This window comes from Phoenix dactylifera, unplaced genomic scaffold (assembly GCF_009389715.1).
Source record: "Phoenix dactylifera cultivar Barhee BC4 unplaced genomic scaffold, palm_55x_up_171113_PBpolish2nd_filt_p 001105F, whole genome shotgun sequence".
In the NCBI taxonomy this organism is placed as follows: domain Eukaryota; kingdom Viridiplantae; phylum Streptophyta; class Magnoliopsida; order Arecales; family Arecaceae; genus Phoenix; species Phoenix dactylifera.
Genome location: NW_024068451.1, coordinates 62,584 through 81,931, shown reverse-complemented (window position 1 = coordinate 81,931; position 19,348 = coordinate 62,584). Strand labels below are relative to the sequence as shown.

Genomic DNA, 19,348 nt, shown 5'->3' with positions numbered 1-19,348 from the left:
GAACACCTGTTGTCAGAGAGACAGAGCGAGTGAGTGACAGACGGGCCAATAGACGTAGAGGGTTCAGCTGCGGGGGATTCTTTCCACAAACCGACACTGAGATAACAGCTGCGCGATAACCCTTTTTCATCTCTACTGTTAATATCCTGCCATTCTTATATATTTTCTTGAGTACGTAGAGGGTGTTTGCTTGGGGCAGCCCCGTTTCTTTTCTTGAGCAGTCCCATTTCAACACGCCAGCATCTTCTGTTCTTCAGAAGAAAGAAGGCATACAGGAGTCCGTGCTTACACCACGGCTCCTGACATTGAACTTGTTGCCTGGTGGAGTCACTATCAGACTTGTGGGTGTTGTGTACCTATGAGAGGATTGATGTAACGTTGAGAAGTTAATGACTTGATGGAAATCCAAAAATTATTACGTTCTATTCTACAAATCTGAAGCAGTAAGTATGCCGTCGTTAGAAACTCCATATCATGTAAAAATAGCCATCATACTTTCCTCAATAAATGATGGCTATCCACAAAAATAACTTTAGATTATAGTTGCTCTCCTCTCTCTCTGCGTGTCATGTCTGTGTGGCTGTTATCTTGGGTTAGGTTCTCTTGGAAGGGAAACTGCCACTGGGAAAGGAAAGGTGGCAGTGCTCCTTTAAATGCTGGAACACGCAACGCCATCAATTAATAATGAGTGGGGAGTAGTAAGGCTCTGTGAGCTCCGAGTATCAGACCGTTAGATGTTTGTGGGTTCGGTACTGGTACCGGTATACCACCACACCATTTCTGCTTTAGATTTAAGACAATGTTGAGCGAGTCAAGCACGTCGCGCTCACGTTAAGATGTTTCATTGGTTGATGAAACACGGACACGTTTACTAATCAAATACTCCGAGAACATCGAACATGCCACATCATGTCGAAACTTGATATGATAACAGCCATCAATTAATAATATCCTGATCGGTACACGCGTCATGATGCATGTTAAGTTTGTGCCACGAGTACCAGATGGTAGTCGCAACTAGAACAAAACACGCAACCTTGAGCCACCAAACGACGATGAGGTGGTTTGGTGATGGCAATTTTGATGGCCGATGGGGAGGATCCAAGGAAAGAATGCAAAGGAGCAGTCGTCCAACACCTCTATACAACAGCTGTGTCAAAAGTCGATTGAAATCCAGCATTGTATATGTTGTCTCAGGTGTGCTTCCCTGCCCTTTTCCTCTCTTCTCTATTCTCTTCTGTTTTCTTCCTTCTTTTTTGATGCCTATTACTGTCCTCCTACCAATTTCATGTTTATGTGGTGGTCCTTCCCACAGTTCTCCAAGAAAAAGTTTCTACTAATACAGAGTGCTAATGATTGGTGCATTGAGTGTTGCCTACAAAAGGAGTTGCAGAGTTCGAAAATAATTCCATTAATCAACTTGGAGTTGGGAGAGGAATGAGAGTAGAGAAGCATGCACACACACACACAGCAGCATCCTTTTGCTCACTCCATATAATAATATACTGAGAAATTGACATATAATGAATACACAAATATAAAAACGGGCTGGATAATACAAAGCTTGAGACTTGCTGTACATTTCCAACAAAATTACAGGACGTCAAATAGAACTCAAAAATAGCTATCAGAATTTAGATCTTTTTTTTCTTCTGATGTATTAGTACAACAGTCCTTTGCTTGGATATGGAGACTTAAAGCCCCAATGAGAGAAAAAACCTTTTGGTGGCTACTCTCATGGAGGCGACCACCCAGCAAAGTGCTGCTGTATAGACGGGCTATTATTGCAGAACAAAATCAGACAAGTGATGTTGTGACTCAGAAGTGGAAGACTGTAAACATGCTATTATCAGCTGTCCATATGCCGGGACATGATGGACTGCTCTGTGTTGCATCTATGGGGCAGCCTTTCACCCCATGACTTTGCCCGGCATTGAAACACATTTATCGCATGGAAAAGAATGTCAGTAAGTTTTTGTTGTCAAACACATTTATCGCCAAGCTAATTATGCTGCAGATTTTGTAGTTAACAGGGCAAGGCTGGGTGAAATTCATCTTCATGTTGCTGATAATCTGATGCTGGAATTTACAGGTATTTTGCAGACTGATGCAACAGGAGTAGCGTTTCAGAGATGGAAGCTGTTTCAACTTCAGGTTCAGTGGTGATTGGCACATCCTGATACTTTCAACAGGAGCCAGATGTGTTATTTTTATCCTCTTCTTACTATAATATAGCTAGTATGTATGGTGAGGTTTTCGTATTTCTGAAATCCTTATTCTGATTCCTATTGTATCCTGACGTTATTGTTAGCTTGTTAGCTTTAAGCCCTTACTTGCACCAAAAAAAACAAAAACAAAAACAAAATTAGAGGAAGTCTATAAACTTTTATAATTTGCATTAATTGTGCAGGTATTCGAGGCCTCCTAAGCATGTACCTTTGGGACAATTCACTACATTCCCTTCCTTCCCTAGACCAGGATGCAATCCTTTAAGAGACTTATACATGGCCTGTTTTGACACCATACTCAAAAATGTTTTCCCAAGAACTTCTTAAATCTAGTTGCAAAAGCTTAGACATAAATACATGGATGACCATCTCATATTGGAGAAACTACAACTCGACTCAACTAAGCCTTAATGCTAAACTAGTTGGAATCGGCTACATGAATCATTTTTCTCCCTTCAACTTAATTTAGGAAATTGGAGAGACTACATCTTTGTAGATTAGAAAAAGCTGAGACTGTTCATTATAAAAGAAAATTGTCGATCATGTGAAAGATCACGTCTGCACCATCTGAATTTATGAAGTATGTATTTACCTGCACCAAAATAATACAATGCTTATTGACCAAGAAGCTATAACTTCCCCATGATTACATATGTTATAATGCGTGAAATGGCAAGTTTAGATATCCAAACCTAGATTGTGATTCTTCACATAATGTAGCACAATGCGATGAAGATTATGGAGCTAGTTGAGTTTGGCCTTGAGGTCAGGGTAGGCAAGGGGGCATTTGTATCCAGTCTTTTAAGGCTTTTTTAACTTTAGGTATTGCGCTGAGTACGGTGTAACTATGGCTAAAACATCACAAAATATGTTCCTCTAACCTTAGTTCTGATAACAAACAACTTTATAAATTGACAGTATATGAACTTAAGAAGAATAATGACCCAGAACTTACTATCAAGAAATTTTGATGCCTAGTAGGTTTTAGTAGAAAGATTGTTAGGCTGGCTTAAATCCACTGCTCAAATCCAGAAAAGAAAAGAAAAAATACTTTAAAGAATAGGGTCTTAGGATTCCCATTCAATAGACAAGGAAAATAATGGAGGGAAATTAAGAGATAATCTGATAGCATCAAGTGATAGAAAGCTGGGAAAAGAGAAAGTTTGGGTTGAACTGATGTAGGATGAGTATTATTATTTTGTATTTGGCAGTTGCGAGGGTCCTCCTGGAACCGATCCAGGTTGCTAAAATGGAGTAACCCGTTGGTTCTTTTGGGAGGCTTTTGGCCTTTCTTTGTTCAGGGGTCTCTAACCCGTTTCACCATTTCATTATATCAATGAAATGTGCGGTGGTATTTCCACCATTTTACTTGAAAAAAGTCGAGTTTATAGAAGGATTAATCATCGGTAGAAACCAGTGTTCTCAGTAATTTAGATTTAGCTCATGATAGCATTTAAGAGGCATTTGATCGTTTAAATTGAGGGCATAAATATGTCAGATTCTGAACCCAAAAATGGCCCGTGAAAGAAAGAAAAGAACAACCTTATGAAACATACAAGAGATTCTTTATATAAGAGTGAGAAATTAGAACTCAAAGGACACAAATACAAGGTATTCACCACCACAATAAAAGAATCATCAGCCAAGCTCTTCATTCTTGACAAAAAATCACCAGAAAACATGACCTTGCAAGGAAGAAATGCTCTCAAGTTTTCATAATCAAGTGAATCAAGAAATTAAAGTTGGAACTGAAGGATGGAGCCCAAAGAAACTTCAATTCCAATAGGCAAGAGCACAAAAACCAAGTTAGATGTTGGATCAAAACTGAAGAAAGCCCAGAGATGCAATGACCACATTGTTGAATCATGCAGAAAATACTTAAGCAAATTGTGTTCTGCATGCCGTAGCTGCCAAAAGTGAATGCAGGAACAGAGCCCTCTTAGCTGTCAAGATATGCATCTCAAGCCAATTCGCCATCTTATATGGGATCTCAACTTGGAGAACAGGGAAACAAGGTCCAGAACTGAGAAGATCTTGACAAGAGTTATTGATGTAACTTAGCAAGATTTGGACAAGAACTTGGACACACCTGTTGTTGAGTTTAACCTGGGATGCGAAGAGAAATTGCAACTGTCCTATAAAGAGCTATTGATGTAACTTGGCAAGATTTGTTCGCAAGATCAAGGAGTACCCTACAACTACTCCAAGACCAAGGACTTACAACACAGATCGCACACATGCAAGCTCACATACAGAATTTTAGACAAGCTGACAAAATTTTCTCCCCTAACAATTAACTAAATGGCTTTGTAGTCTGGCAGAGGGGAAAAGGGCGGACAGACTACTGACAATTTTTTCTCACATACTTATCCATTTATGTCATCTCCTTTACTTGAGAATGAATTGTGTCACATATATCTAAAATAAAATGCATTTTTTAGATGAAAATGATGGCAGACAGTTGACATAAGTGAAATGGAATCAATCGTTGATATGTTTCACAAACACGAAGAGAAGGTAACATACCTGAATAGTACAGTGAGCAAAAATTTTTTGTACACTTTTTTGGAAGCTGATATCTACTCTTTCCCATGGAACTGTGGTTAAACCTTTGATCATTGCCTCTGCAGTTAAAGGAAACAAGACATGCTTGAGACAATCAGTTCGTGAAAGGAAGCAGTGAAGAAGCAGCACACAAAGTTCTACCATAAATATCCTATAACATCTTCACTGTTCGGGACCCACTCTCATCAACATACAATTACTAAATGAAACAAAAGAATACAACAGTGTATTACAATGAACACTTTCAAGCAAGCTAAAACATCTACATATCCTTACCTACACATTTTTCTTCCCTGTCAAATTAAAATTCTCGGAACAAATCATCATAAAATGTTGAGATTTAAACTAAATTTAGTATTTACAGTTTCAACTAACAAGTCCTTGTTTTTTCTTTCATTTTCAATGCCAGGTGTGACTGCTGTACCATAAACAACTTATTTTCTGACTTTAATTCAAAGCGCTAAACTTTTGCTTTCCTAATCTCAGAATTTACCGACTTTTTTCTAACTTCAAATTTCTCTTGGATATTTCGTGCTTTTAGAAACAAATACATGTACTCATATACCTAAGCCAGTACATTCATCATTTTATCTCCTAATATAACCCCGAGTAAAAGGGATGCAATGATGACAAGATATTTACATAGAAAATAGACAATGACAGAGATAGTTACATCACATGCATTTTAACAAAAAAAGTTACCAGAACACCCTCTCAACTTAGGATTTTCACTCAGTATGCCTCGAATTGAAACAAATTTCAATCTGATCCCCGAGCCCTACCTGGCATCCAACACCAATAAGACGCCATCTAAAAAGACATAATTACCTCATCTTCAGTTCCTTCCTCCTTTTCTTTGTTTCCTCCCAAACTACACCCCTCCTCTCCCAATCTGCCCTATCTCTCCTTTCCCACCGCCTCTCGCTGGTTGAGACCTGAGATGAGATCCCATCGCCCATCTCCATCAATGATCCAAGGAACATTGGAAAAAGGAACCCTCCTCCCCCTCACCATGAAAGCCGAGCGAATGCACCAAGTGATGCTCCCGTAGACCAGATCCTTCAGCACGCGTGTTGCTCTCATGGGTGGTAATCATACAACTGCTTAATTCTGCACTTGCTAATCTCACCTCTATCACTGCCTGCAGTGTTTTCTTTTGCCATCACAAAGTTCATCTAGTTTCCATCTTTGCTGTATTTAGCAAAGAAATACCACCATGATTAAAGCCAGCTCTCGAACAATGATCAAACACCTCCTGGAGGGTCCCTCCGCCTCCATTCCGACCACTATAGCCATTGAGCTTAAGAGAGAACCACCTTGCGATCCTGCTACTCCAACTGAATGCCCAGTTGGTGCTCCTAACCACCGTCCTCACCTTCTCCTGGCTCCATGTTGTGCTCCCCTCGGCTGGAATGCCGCCAGCTCTGCTGGTCAGTGCTACTGCACGGTCTCGATGCATCGACGACCCGCTCTATCTTGCAGTGCTTCTCCACTATCTATGCCAAGGACTACTCAACACCAATGTCCACACCATCTTCCTCAGTGACCCCGGCTCCTAGCTCCCCTTCTTGAAGCAAAACAAGATCGAGCCAGTGTCCTCCGACCAAGAGTGGATAATTCCTGACCACTTCATAGAATTCTTGCTCGCCATCGGTAGCATCAGTGAAGTCTCCTCTGAATTCCTCAATCGGGTGTTGAGAGTCAACGACATTACTGTAGTTCAATTGAGCTCGAACCTGTCGCATTCTTTCAACCTATCATCGAATTATTGCAATCCTCTTCCTCCACATTTCCTTGGCCGACAGTAGAGAGGAGCTCCTCTCCCTATCCTTGGTCTGGAAGTTCCTGGACACTTTTCTCATCTACCAAGAAGAATTCCACATGATTTCAACATCAAGGGGATCCTCTTCACCGACCTCACCATCCTCATGCTCGACAAGGAGGCTAGCTCCATCCTCATCCACCATAACCGACTTGCAGCCGTTATTAGATGGAAAGGAAAAGAGGACAATGAGGAAGAACCTAAGTTGAGGGGGTGTTTCAATAATTTTCTCTTTTAACAATTATGCTCCAAATTCATGAGGTAGTATTTATCATATGATTGTACATATAACAATCAAAAGTCTTGTGCGCATTTGTTTAGTGATGTTTTTAAGAAAACTGTTTCCACCATCTCTTTCTAGCACATGTTTGAGGTTTTACAACTTAACAAATATAAAGTAAATTTATAAAAGCAGCTAAAACCCGGACTTTTCTACAATAATGGGTCCTGCCCTCCTGGTGACAATGCTATAAAAGAAATCCAAGAACTGAAAGGAGGCATAAAACATAAAAATTCTTTTCAAAACAATACCTTGAAAACTTCAGATGAACAGACAGCTATATTGAAGAAAATAACACAAAATTCAGTAATTAAATTTAAGACAAACCTTCCATCTCGCTTGCAGATTTTGGTTGAGAAATCATTGTCTCTGAAAAGTCTTCCTGCTGCACGATAGCAGTTTTGGGTTTCTCCACATAGACGACGTGTGGATATTGGCCATTCTTTGTGAAACTTTCACGCTGCATTAAGGAAAATAGAGCCCAATTAAATGAATTGTTATATCCAAACTAGTAGAAATATTGAAAACTTTACCTTGGGAAGCTCATCTTGATGACGTATCGAAGATGTCTTCCAGCCAACAATAACTGAATCGAGTTAAAGTGCTTTATTAAGGTAAGTGATTGTAAAACTTCTTTAAATGACGAAACTGATATAATGTAGCCACAAACTTACAATACTATATTGCACTACTAGTTACCAAAATAGGATACAGTCATAACAAGCATTTGAGTAAGCAACACATCGCTTGAAAGATTGCAAAGCAGACCTGCAGAAGCAAGCAAAACTGGTCATAATATGGTAAGATCCTAATGCAAAGCCATTAATAACAAAGATTAACTATCAATGAAACCTTACATGAATTTGAGATCTCCAGAGTCATTGACCATCCGGAGTAGAAGAGGAGGCTTTCCCTCTTCACGGTCTTTAAGGAACAGATGCTTTCCTGTTCTTCCAATAATCCATGAAATATGATATGCCATCTTTTCTAGCGCATAGGAGCCACGGAGTATTGGGATCTGCAAAGTTATTTTCAGAAACCCACATATTTTTCTTCTTAGAAGATTCAAACAAGCAGAAGTAACTCGACACAGCTGATATGAAGATTGTTTGTTCTTGAGGCCAATTATGCTTTTGCATATTGTGATTGTTGGTTTAGTCTGGTTGATTTATTTAATGATATCATGCCAAACTTCACATCAGAGGAATCAATTAGATTTACAGCTTAAATCATTTATTAGCAATGAAATAACTTAATGACTATTGCTAAAATTAAATACATTAGATCAACAATTACACAGGCTAAGCAGATGAAATGATGTAAGAAAAGGAAGCACAGGAAGAGGCAAAATAGTGAAGTAGCTAATATGAAGAACAGAAGATATCCATAGAGTGAGGGATGGAAAATTAAATGGATATAGAAATTTCCCAACTGACATGAAAGCAAACATCAGTTTAGCATTGGCAAATTGCAGTTACAACAAAGAGATTAGGTTGTTTTCAAACCAGGACGTAAAGAACCAGAGTAAATGAAGATTACACGGCCTTGGATGTCACCTGTTTGTGCAATCTTGAGCCGAGGTGAGGTGTTGCAAAAGTTATAAAATTCATTGGCTCCAGTCCAGCAATTTTTCTTTTTAATTTTTCTTCCATGCATTGAGCTCCAGATGTATAAGTTTTACAGCCACCATTTTCCTCTGGAGGATTCCTTGGCACATCTTTTCCGTATAATATACCAATTGCATATCTTGCAATCAAGCCACCTAGTGAATGCCCAACAAAGGAGATTTTTTGAAGCTCCGGTCTACGTGCAACAGCCGATATGACCTGATTTCATGAACATGGCAATGTAAGTCTACAGGGATACTGTGGTATAATCAATAAAGCGATTGTAACAATGAAAACTGATCTATTTGCTGCACCAATTTACAGGGGGGAAAAAACACAAATTAAGAGGTACACCTAGTCATGCACACCTCTTCTGCTAGTCTTTCTCCCATTACGTCAACACCATCAAATGTGAGGGTTAAGTAATTACATTCACTGCCTGCAAAATACATGGTAACTAATCACACTCAGACCTGAAGAAAAAAAGGAAAGAAAAAGTGGAGTGCATAATCATAACAATTATGACTGCCTTTATTTCTCCAGTCAATTTTAGGGGCTTGTTTGCAATCAGAACGTGTGGTGAGATGAGAACATGTCCCATTTGATAGTTCTTGAAATGGAGTTACTAGTAGTTCACCTTAGACAAGAGTTGAAAGAAGACACTACTGTCTTTTGTCAGAGAGTGAGCATTAAGCTTAGATTAGTTCGAATTAAAAATTATGACATTTGAGTATTGAGATAAAACAAGCCCAAGGTCTTCCTTTCTAATGATCAGTAGTAGCCTGTTCTTGTCAACTATCTTAACCCATATATTCTTTTTTCTCCTGCAGCTGCCTTTTGCTACTTCTACCTCCTTATTTTTCTCCTCTGCATGGGCATGTATATGTCAATTCTGTACATGCTGGATCTGGTTATTTTTTTTTCGTCAGCAATTAACTACCCATCAAGCGCATGCTCTGCTGCCATTTATTTTGATTCTATATCAACTGCCATTCATTGTAATGTTCCTAGACATCCTATTGTCTATTGTGGTAGTACAACAGGTGTTGAATCTCCTGCTTAGACTTATACATCCTCGGTTCACCGTAACTAAGTCTTTAATCCCATAAGTCACATATATAAGACAATTATCTTTGGTAAAACACTCCAAGAGCAACCTTATGTCGCTTTTATTTTAATTGCAACAGGCTCGGCAGGCCGTGCAAGGTCCTTGAGCAATCAATATCCGATAGAAATCTGCAAGATCATAATGCCTTGAATTCTGAAGTCTTTTAACCATATGATTAGGATGGTCGAAGAATAAAACCCATGCCAAATGAATTATATAGCCTTCAGCAGTACATCTAGCTTCACTCTTTTTTCATCAGATTTTAGAAGGGGAAAAACAAAACAATGTTAAAGCATAAGGGAACTCACAAAGCACGATAACATCTTCGGGATATTTCTTCACAAACTGTTTTGCAGTAAATCTCCAATTTGCAGCACTGCAAATACAAAAGAGAAGTATCGTGTCACAAATAAGAAAAGACTGAGAGATGCAAGTTGCTTAAAAAAGCATTCTGTACAGCAAAAATAATCCATAAAAACACAAAAATTGATCAAATTTGACAGAAAGAAAAAAGGAATACAAATATAAATTCCAGCAGCCGTTGCCGCTAAAGGATTCGATTAGGAATGAGCTAGCCTCTTCATGGTGAATTAGGCTTTGTATTTTTGTTAGATGGTGAGTTTGAATTAGAGTAAATGCCAGTGCCATTGACGTGCTCGGGTCTACAAACACAGTAAGTTGATAATATCTTGATAAATAGTTTATAATACTTAAGCTTGGACATGGATAACACATTTTTTAATCCTTCAACTACGCATTATTTGCTATCTCATCACCATCTTCTACTGCCAAAGCATGGCATCGGTGCTTCCAGGCGGGGCCCACTCCCTTGCCATGCCAGCACTGCTCGCTGTCTCATTTTATGGCAAGACCAGCTGATCCCTGACCATATTAATATATGGGGATAAAAAGGAATAAAAAAGAGCGGATCTCGATAGATATCCAATCTCATTTATCATAAAAAGGGGAAGGAGAAAAATTAAGAAAACTAACAAGCGAATCACCTTCCGATGATGCCATTCACCGTCACCACCAGATGCGTTGGGATCCGACGCTCCCCTTCCACGTCGTCTCCGCCGCCACACGCCGCCGGCAGATCGGCGGCGGGCTTGAAGCAACTCAGCCGACGGAGATAAGCCGAGTGTCTCCGTCCCTTCCTTCTGCTCCGCTTTCCCCCATTCATGGCCTCTCCTCCTCCTCGCGCCTCCCCCGCCACCGCCACCGCCGCCGCCGCTGGAGCCATGTCGAGACTTCGATCTCGTCGGATCGATCGGCCGAGGTGGGGCAATAGGGTTTTATAGTCTCGGTGGTTCTTCCATCTAGATTCTAAATGTCATCGCAGCTCTCTTTCTCTCTCTATCCGGGGCTCATTTCCTCTTCGTTCAAAGCTGGACTTGGCGGTCGCATAGAAGATTCCTGGTGGCCTCTTATTCCTGGTCGCATGGAATATCCGACTTCTCCAACTCCTCCCCTCTTGTTCCTGGTGGCCTCTCCACCTGGCTGACTACCTGCTGTTTTATTATGCGAACGATCGTCTTGGCGTTTCTATGCGGCCGCGCAAATATGAAAATTAGATCCCCACCGTCCGTCCGTGACGAGGTGAATATAAGGCCCACCGTAAACCGTCGTGTATCAGCAGCCAGGTTGAGATGTATGTGTATTTTAACAAATTCCCAAGCTATGAATATCACCTGGACGTAACTTGTGGTCTGAGCCGGCTCAACCTTTAGGCAATTGAGGCAGTCATTTAAGGCTCCGACCCAAAGAAAAGCTCCCTGCAGTCCGTAGAGCTACAGCAAAAGCTACTTCGTTGTGACCTGTGGCCTGTAGAAAATTACTTTAGCCTTCAAAACGATAAGACGCAGGAAAGAAGTCCCAATCTCATTGCAGCTAGGTCCCCAGGAGCAGTCGAAAGAAGTTCTTCCATCGCTGTAAAGCTGGTATAACCTATAGCTATTGGTCCTATTCGGCTATTCCTTGTCCTTGCCTCCTTGGTCCCAAATCCCAGCACAATAGCACATGACTCGGTCACATGTCACATATTTAACAAACAAATGCAGCTTAGATGTGCTTCAATGTCGACCAAATCCAGCATGATAACAATCCAATCATGTTAAGTGTAGACCTATAATTTAAATATTTTTAACCAACCAGTTTCATCTATGTGTTGTTTCATCAGCGCATCCAAATCTAATCGAAGGGGTTGCCCGGTCCATCATTTTATGCTTTATAGCATAAACTCGATTGCAATTTACCGGCATACCAATTTCTTCTAGTTGAATTCAAGTGAGATTCTCTGAATTAAACTTGAAATTGCTGGACTTACGCAGCAACTCACATCTTATTATTGCTCGAATTCAAGTCTCTATCAGGCTCAAACACAATTCAGCTTGTTGGTGGAAAAATGGACCACCCCACAAATGTAATTATAGCACCCAAATCCATCAGCAAGCTCGAGCTCATCGTAAGTGATCGGGCTCTTCCGCTCTCGAGCTCATCCTAAGTGATCGGGCTCTTCCGCTCTCGAGCTCATCCTAAGTGATCGAGCTCTTCCGCTCTCGAGCTCATCCTAAGTGATCGGGCTCTTCCGCTCTCGAGCTCATCCAAGTGATCGAGCTCATAGGCCGAGCCGAGCACAGCAGGCCGAGCACAGAAGGCCGAGCACAGAAGACCGAGCACAGAGAGCCGAGGCCAGAGAGCCGAGCACAGAGAGCCGAGGCCAGAGAGCGCCGACCAGAAAGGCAACCCCGCCGAGCCCATGCCTTAGCCAAATATCCAATCTCCGCCCAACCCTCCAAAGGATCTGACAACTAAATATATGACTCCACTTCAATCTGCCACCATTCCCAAGTCATTAAGGCACAAGATCTCCGCAGGCATTCGGCACACCCTATCATTAATGCATGAGACCCCCTCAAGTCTCCGATGCATTCAGTCATTTAATGAACACGGCTCAAGGCGATCTCCGGATCACTGAACCATCAAAGCGTATGGCTCTCCCTGACCGCCGGTTCACTCGGTAATAAATGCACTTACCATCCACGGACCCCAGGCCCACCACGGCCGGCGGTTCAACCACCCCAACAGGTCCGATCGACCGTGACAACTCCCTGGTTCCGGTCTGACTCGGCTTTATTTTCCGCCACGCCATTAATGGGCCAAATCGTGCCCAATTATCACAGATGGTGTGCCACCGGTTTTCTTGCAGGACTTACGCCCCCCAGGAGGACGCCACCCGCCGGCACGCCATCGACCACCACTCCTACGGCGGACTTGCACCCCTCCAGGAGGACGCCACCAGCCGGCGCACGGTCATCCACCGTCCCTGCGGCGGAGCCCCTCCTTCCCCTGGCTTCGTGACGGCCCCCGGGTCCAATTTCCAGCAACAGTTGGCGCTAGAGGAAGGGCCCGAGTTCGCTGCCATGAAGCTAAGAAGCAAAGGGGCCTCCAACGCCTCTCGACGTCCTCCACCCAGTCCTGAGCACTCCGTCCGAAACTCACCACCTCCGGCTGAGTCAGTTCATCAAGTTCGGCCGGAGCAGTTTGATGCCCTGGTGCAACAAGTGCAAGCCTTGGCTACCGCTGTCCAAAGCTTGCAACCCAGGGGCATCCCAACGGCACCGCCTCCTCCGGCTCCAGTTCAACCGGAGCCCCCTACAAGCGGGTTTCCCCTTCGAGTATCATGCTCCAAGTCCCAAACGCTCAGTCCAAAATTCACCATCAAGATCTTCGGTAGATCAAGTTCCACAAGTCCAACTCGAGCACTTCGATGCGCTTGTGCAGCAAGTCCAAGCGCTAGCTATTTGCAGCCCAAAGCCTGCAACAAGTGGAGGCCCCTCCTGTGCCGCCTCCACGGAATCATGTTAAGCAGAGGAAGAAACTTTCTCCTGACTCCCGAGCCATCTCGAATCAGGCATGGCTCCCGCTGCAACGACGTATGTGGGGGCAACCAGTGAGAAGTAGTAGTCCAAGTCTCACGTCAACGAGTTGGGGGAAAAGAGAAATAAAAGCTGAGGTCTGGAGAAGGAAAGTTATGGAGCTTTAAAATGGGATTGTAAGCCTCTATGACAAAGGGTACAGCCCCATTAAATCCCATTATCCTTCCAAGTCTTCTGTCTTCCGGCAGCAAGCAAGAAACCAGCATGTACTCCCTCCTTACGGGCGTAAGTCCTTGGGACGGCGCCCGCGACATTGCTCCCCTTTCAGAGCGTCGCCATCACTGAAGCCCCCATCGAGCTCATGCAGACCGAGCTCAGAAACCCGAGCGCAAAACACCTAAAAAATCAAGCCAAAGAAGGCCGGTGCTGAACCAAGTCCTGAGGGACTTCGAAGCTCGAGAGCTATCAAAATATCTCCAAAAGGTACAGGACGCCACTTTGGCTTCAAATAAATTCAATATTTTATCTATTTTCAGGTTAGCCAACGAGCTCGGCTCGTTCTCCTACCCTGACCACGGTCAGGATGCCCTGAGACGTCAGGATGCCCCAATATATTGGGATGCCCTGCCGCAACGGGATGCCCCGATCCGTCGGGATGGCCCGAGACGTCGGGATATGAGTTAGCGGTCCTCTCTGACCGGACGAGCTCGGCTCGTGCTCCATCGGCTTCCACCGTCGAGCTCGGCTCGTGCTCCCCGACTATGAGTTAGCGGTCCTCTCTGACCGGACGAGCTCGGCTCGTGCTCCATCGGCTTCCACCGTCGAGCTCGGCTCGTGCTCCCCGACTATGAGTTAGCGGTCCTCTTTGACCAGACGAGCTCGGCTCGTGCTCCATCGGCTTCCACCGTCGAGCTCGGCTCGTGCTCCCCGACTATGAGTTAGCGGTCCTCTCTGACCGGACGAGCTCGGCTCGTGCTCCATCGGCTTCCACCGTCGAGCTCGGCTCGTGCTCCCCGACTATGAGTAGCGGTCCTCTCTGACCGGACGAGCTCGGCTCGTGCTCCATCGTCTTCAGCCAACGAGCTCAGCCTGCTCCTCTATTTTTGGATTTCTCTGCCGACGTCCCCAAAGAACGGAGTCCGAGCAGAGAAGCGTCTTCAGTCGCCTCGGCGCAAGGACGCACACGGTACAAGAACGGAGTCCGAGCAGAGAAGCGTCTTCAGTCGCTTCGGCGCAAGGACGCACACGGTACAAGGTACCCATTTACTTAATGTTTCTACGTTAATGTCTCCATATTGTCTATTTTTGGATTTCTCTGCCGACGTCCCCAAAGAACGGAGTCCGAGTAGAGAAGCGTCTTCAGTCGCCTCGGCGCAAGGACGCACACGGTACAAGGTACCCATTTACTTAATGTTTCTACGTTAATGTCTCCATATTGTCTATTTTTGGATTTCTCTGCCGACGTCCCCAAAGAACGGAGTCCGAGCAGAGAAGCGTCTTCAGTCGCCTCGGCGCAAGGACGCACACGGTACAAGGTACCCATTCATTTGATGTCTTTACATTATTTTATTCTTGGACTCTTCTCTGCCGACGTCCCCAAAGAACGGACTCCGAGCAGAAAAAGCGTCTTCAGTCGCCTTGGTGTAAGAACGCTCACAGCACCAGGACGATCGATGACTGAACTACTTCCTTCGCCCGAGCCAAAAAGCAGCTCGGACTCGGAAGTCGGGGAGTAGTGTTGGTGGAAAAATGGACCACCCCACAAATGTAATTATAGCACCCAAATCCATCAGCAAGCTCGAGCTCATCCTAAGTGATCGGGCTCTTCCGCTCTCGAGCTCATCCTAAGTGATCGGGCTCTTCCGCTCTCGAGCTCATCCTAAGTGATCGAGCTCTTCCGCTCTCGAGCTCATCCTAAGTGATCGGGCTCTTCCGCTCTCGAGCTCATCCAAGTGATCGAGCTCATAGGCCGAGCCGAGCACAGCAGGCCGAGCACAGAAGGCCGAGCACAGAAGACCGAGCACAGAGAGCCGAGGCCAGAGAGCCGAGGCCAGAAGGCCGAGACCAGAGAGCGCCGACCAAAAAGGCAACCCCGCCGAGCCCATGCCTTAGCCAAATATCCAATCTCCGCCCAACCCTCCAAAGGATCTGACAACTAAATATATGACTCCACTTCAATCTGCCACCATTCCCAAGTCATTAAGGCACAAGATCTCCGCAGGCATTCGGCACACCCTATCATTAATGCATGAGACCCCCTCAAGTCTCCGATGCATTCAGTCATTTAATGAACACGGCTCAAGGCGATCTCCGGATCACTGAACCATCAAAGCATATGGCTCTCCCTGACCGCCGGTTCACTCGGTAATAAATGCACTTACCATCCACGGACCCCAGGCCCACCACGGCCGGCGGTTCAACCACCCCAACAGGTCCGATCGACCGTGACAACTCCCTGGTTCCGGTCTGACTCGGCCTTATTTTCCGCCAAGCCATTAATGGGCCAAATCGTGCCCAATTATTACAGAACGGGACAAACCTACTGTCACCTCCCAGGTAACCAAATCCTTTTATAAAAAGGAGGCCTGGGGGGAAGCCGGGGAGAACCCTCCGAGACCGGGTGGAAAGAAGTAAACAACACAGACAATTGAGGAAACTGATCCTCTTGATTTTATCCAAATATTCTCTCTGTCTTCTCCACATACTCTCTTCCCCGCTCTCTCCACATACTTGCCCCCTCTGACTTAGGCATCGGAGGGCCGGCGCCGGGGAGCCCGGCCACCGGCTTTTTTGCAGGACAGGACAGGACTGGACGCACCACGGCTTCTTCGGACTCGCACACCCCCCGCGGCGGAGGACGCAGCCGGCCGGCGCACCGCCGTCCGCCTCCTGCAGCAGCGGAGCTCCTCCTTCTCCGGCTTCGCGGCGGCCCCGGGTCCAATTTCCAGCAACACAGCTTGTTTGGTTCTTATCATGGTTGCTGGATCCATATTAAACCCACTTTTTTCGGGTACCATCAACCCCGTTTGTTCTGCAAACTCCGAAAGCATCATGGCGTGAAGTTCTATACTAGTGATCGCATACAAGAAGAAAATTATGCGGGCCATGGCTTTCTAGACGAGCCGAGTGGGTCCCATACAATGCACGAGTATTGAAATGCGTGTGGGGCCGGCCCTTTCTTCACGCCACCGTCGCACCCGTCAGGTATTCTCGTCCCTGCGCAAAATAATCCAACACCATAAAATCCCACGCACAACGGCCTCTGAGCCACACCTGTGGTGGAATACAAGCACTAGTGAGTCACCTTTTGGGTCTCATTTGTGTCCTGGCGGAGAAAGTTAGGCAAGAAAGCTGGGGATTGGAAATCTTTCTGGCCCTTTGTTTTCTTTCTCTCAACCAACAAGAGAATCGGACCCAAAGCCAACCCTACAAGGTTAGGCCTGTTAACGAGCCGAGCCGAGCCCGAGCTTGGGGAGGCTCGGGCTCGGCTCGTTTCACAGAACTCGGGCTCGGGCTCGGGCTCGGGATCGGTACCGAGCTCTGTATTGAGCTCGAGCTCGAGCTTGTTTGGTAAAAGAAAAGCTCGGGCTTGGGCTCATAAAGCTCGTTTCGAGCTTGGGCCCGAGCCCCATAACAAAAATCCATATTAAATACCACAACAGTGAGACCTTTTACGAAACGTTATATCCTGTAGATGGTGATGATTACAGTCAGATCTGAGAACAGGGTGGTTCATTCAAACTAAAAGAATATATATTAGGATTTTTATAGTATTATTGGCCATGTGTCGCGACCCAATAGGAGGAGCCTAATACTGACCGAGGGATAATTACTGTTAGCCCTTGTCCTTTGCAGAAAAAGGGCACGAGTTACGGGGTTAGGTTGGCTTGCTGGGGGTGCGGGAGATGGGATGGTGCAGTGCTACAGCTGTGACGCTGTTAAGGGGGCGGCGACGTCTTTTCAAGGGGGTTTAATTGCTGCGGCTGAGTAACAGTGGCTGATTTTTTGCTTAAGGGAAGAGGAAAACTGGTCCTGTACAACATTCTGTACGGCAATGGGGTGTGGGCTTTTAAAAGCTGGCAAGTGCGGGTGAGGGGAGGGAAGAGGGAATAAAAAAAAAATAATAAGATTGAAGCAAATCCAAAGCACGGAGCCCGGCGTGCTCCGTGCTTGATAGCAGACAGCATTAAATCACGAGCCTGTTTGGGCTCGTGAGCTGCTTGGGCTCGAGCTCGGGCTCGAGCTCAAATTTAAACGAGCCTCATTTTAGGCTCGGGCTCGTTTGACTAACGAGTCGAGCTCGAGCCGGGCTTTTAACGGGCCGAGCCCGAGTAGCTCGGCTCGTTAACAAGCCTATACAAGGCACATGATACGTCAACTCCCATACTGTGATGGTATTTTATGCTTATAAAATAAATGGGAAAGAAAGAACAATTATAAATAGATTTTTTTTTAATATGAACAACCTCTTACAAATTCAAATTTACTTAAATATTTTTTTAAAATTCATATTTATTTTTGTACTTCCATGAAATACTGTTTTGCATAAATACCCCTAATATAACGGTTATTCTGACACTGTTAATAAAAACTATATTTATTTTAATTAAAAATAAAATAAAATTTTGCAATTACTTTTTTTCTCCATCACGATCGTCTTATAAATATTTTTTTTGCACATCCACTTATTAAAACTATTTTAGTCATTTTAATTTGAAATCTTTAATTTTTTAATGGCATTAGATAATGTAAGTATATATATAAAAAAACAAGAACAAAGAAAAAAAAATAGAATAGGAAAAAAAGGGATATTTTACAAATGTATACATGTAAAAATCAATTTTGAAACGATATTCACATAACATTCGATATTTATGGGGATATTTATGAGAAAAATTCATTATAATTTTTTTTTGACCAGCAAGGAATTTCAATTTTCAAAGCCGCCGAAATCCAAGGGAGCATGTTCTGGAACGTGTACGGTCATCATTTTCCAATGAAGTTATCTGGAGTTGATACTCATTGCCGTATGAACACCATGGTTGATGTGAGGGAACTTTAGTCTACAAACCCCGTGTGACAGCGTAATAACTGGGCCTTCTAGAAGTGTAACCTATGCAAGGAGCCAATGTCATGGACTCGATTGGACTCATTAAATGCCAAAACCAACGAATGTCAAAGTAAGAATTTAGGAATGCAAGCTGGATTTAAGATAGACATTAAGAGATGATGTGTAGGCAGTCCCAAATTCTAGCGTTGTTTCCAACTAAACAAAAGGAGTACGAGCAGCGCTTTCAGATTCGCAAAGCCTTCATCTTTTCTCTCTTCTCTTCTCTTCTTCCATCCCCAGCCGAGACAGATACAGAGAGGAAAAAATAAAACTGTCATACTAAGGGGGTTAGTTTAAGGTCAGTCAGGTATGAGGAAAAATAGAGGGAAGGGCAAAAGTAACTTCCTTTCAGTAAATGGGATTGGGCACTGCCCAATTCTTTTCTCAGAAAAAATAAAAGAAAAGAAAAAAAGGATATAGGTTAGAATATGATTTCTGACTCTGATTACTGACTCGATAAAATCTTAATTTATATTCAATAAAATATGTTTTATAATTATGACTTATGGTGATTCAAGTTTCAGAATATCTCTTGGAATAGAGAAAGGATTTCCATGTTAGTTTGAACTTTTTGGTGGTTTGTGCTTCTTTATGATACCTAAATGAACCATGATAAAATTCCAAAATAGACATTGGAGTACATCTCAAGCAAACTGATTGTTTTTTTAATTAATCTTTTTTTTTTAAGTTCTTGATCATGATGCTGCGTCTTGATATATATATATATATATATATATATATATATATATA

General features: G+C 43.7%; 1 protein-coding gene and 1 long non-coding RNA gene across 3 annotated transcripts; one reads left to right on the top strand and one right to left on the bottom strand.

The window, feature by feature from the left end:
• Nucleotides 1-18: 18 nt before the first annotated feature.
• LOC103707636 (putative lipase ROG1) lies at nt 19-11,218 on the bottom strand. 2 transcript variants are annotated; one of them, XM_039121515.1, is made up of 10 exons: nt 10,615-11,218; nt 9,919-9,986; nt 8,871-8,941; nt 8,452-8,721; nt 7,753-7,913; nt 7,608-7,663; nt 7,429-7,481; nt 7,223-7,355; nt 4,755-4,852; nt 19-356 (listed from the first exon to the last, which is right to left on the bottom strand). In XM_039121515.1, the coding sequence occupies exons 1-10, from the start codon at nt 10,851-10,853 to the stop codon at nt 156-158; spliced, it is 1,350 nt and encodes a 449-aa protein (XP_038977443.1). In that variant the 5' UTR covers nt 10,854-11,218; the 3' UTR covers nt 19-155. The 2 variants fall into 2 exon arrangements, with proteins under 2 accessions (XP_038977443.1, XP_038977444.1); XM_039121516.1 differs by lacking the exon at nt 19-356 and adding an exon at nt 2,376-2,820 and having other exon boundaries at nt 10,615-11,198.
• LOC120107985 lies at nt 773-2,310 on the top strand. The gene is made up of 2 exons (XR_005509547.1): nt 773-1,197; nt 2,093-2,310. It is a non-coding gene; the product is annotated as an uncharacterized LOC120107985 (long non-coding RNA).
• Nucleotides 11,219-19,348: the final 8,130 nt, after the last annotated feature.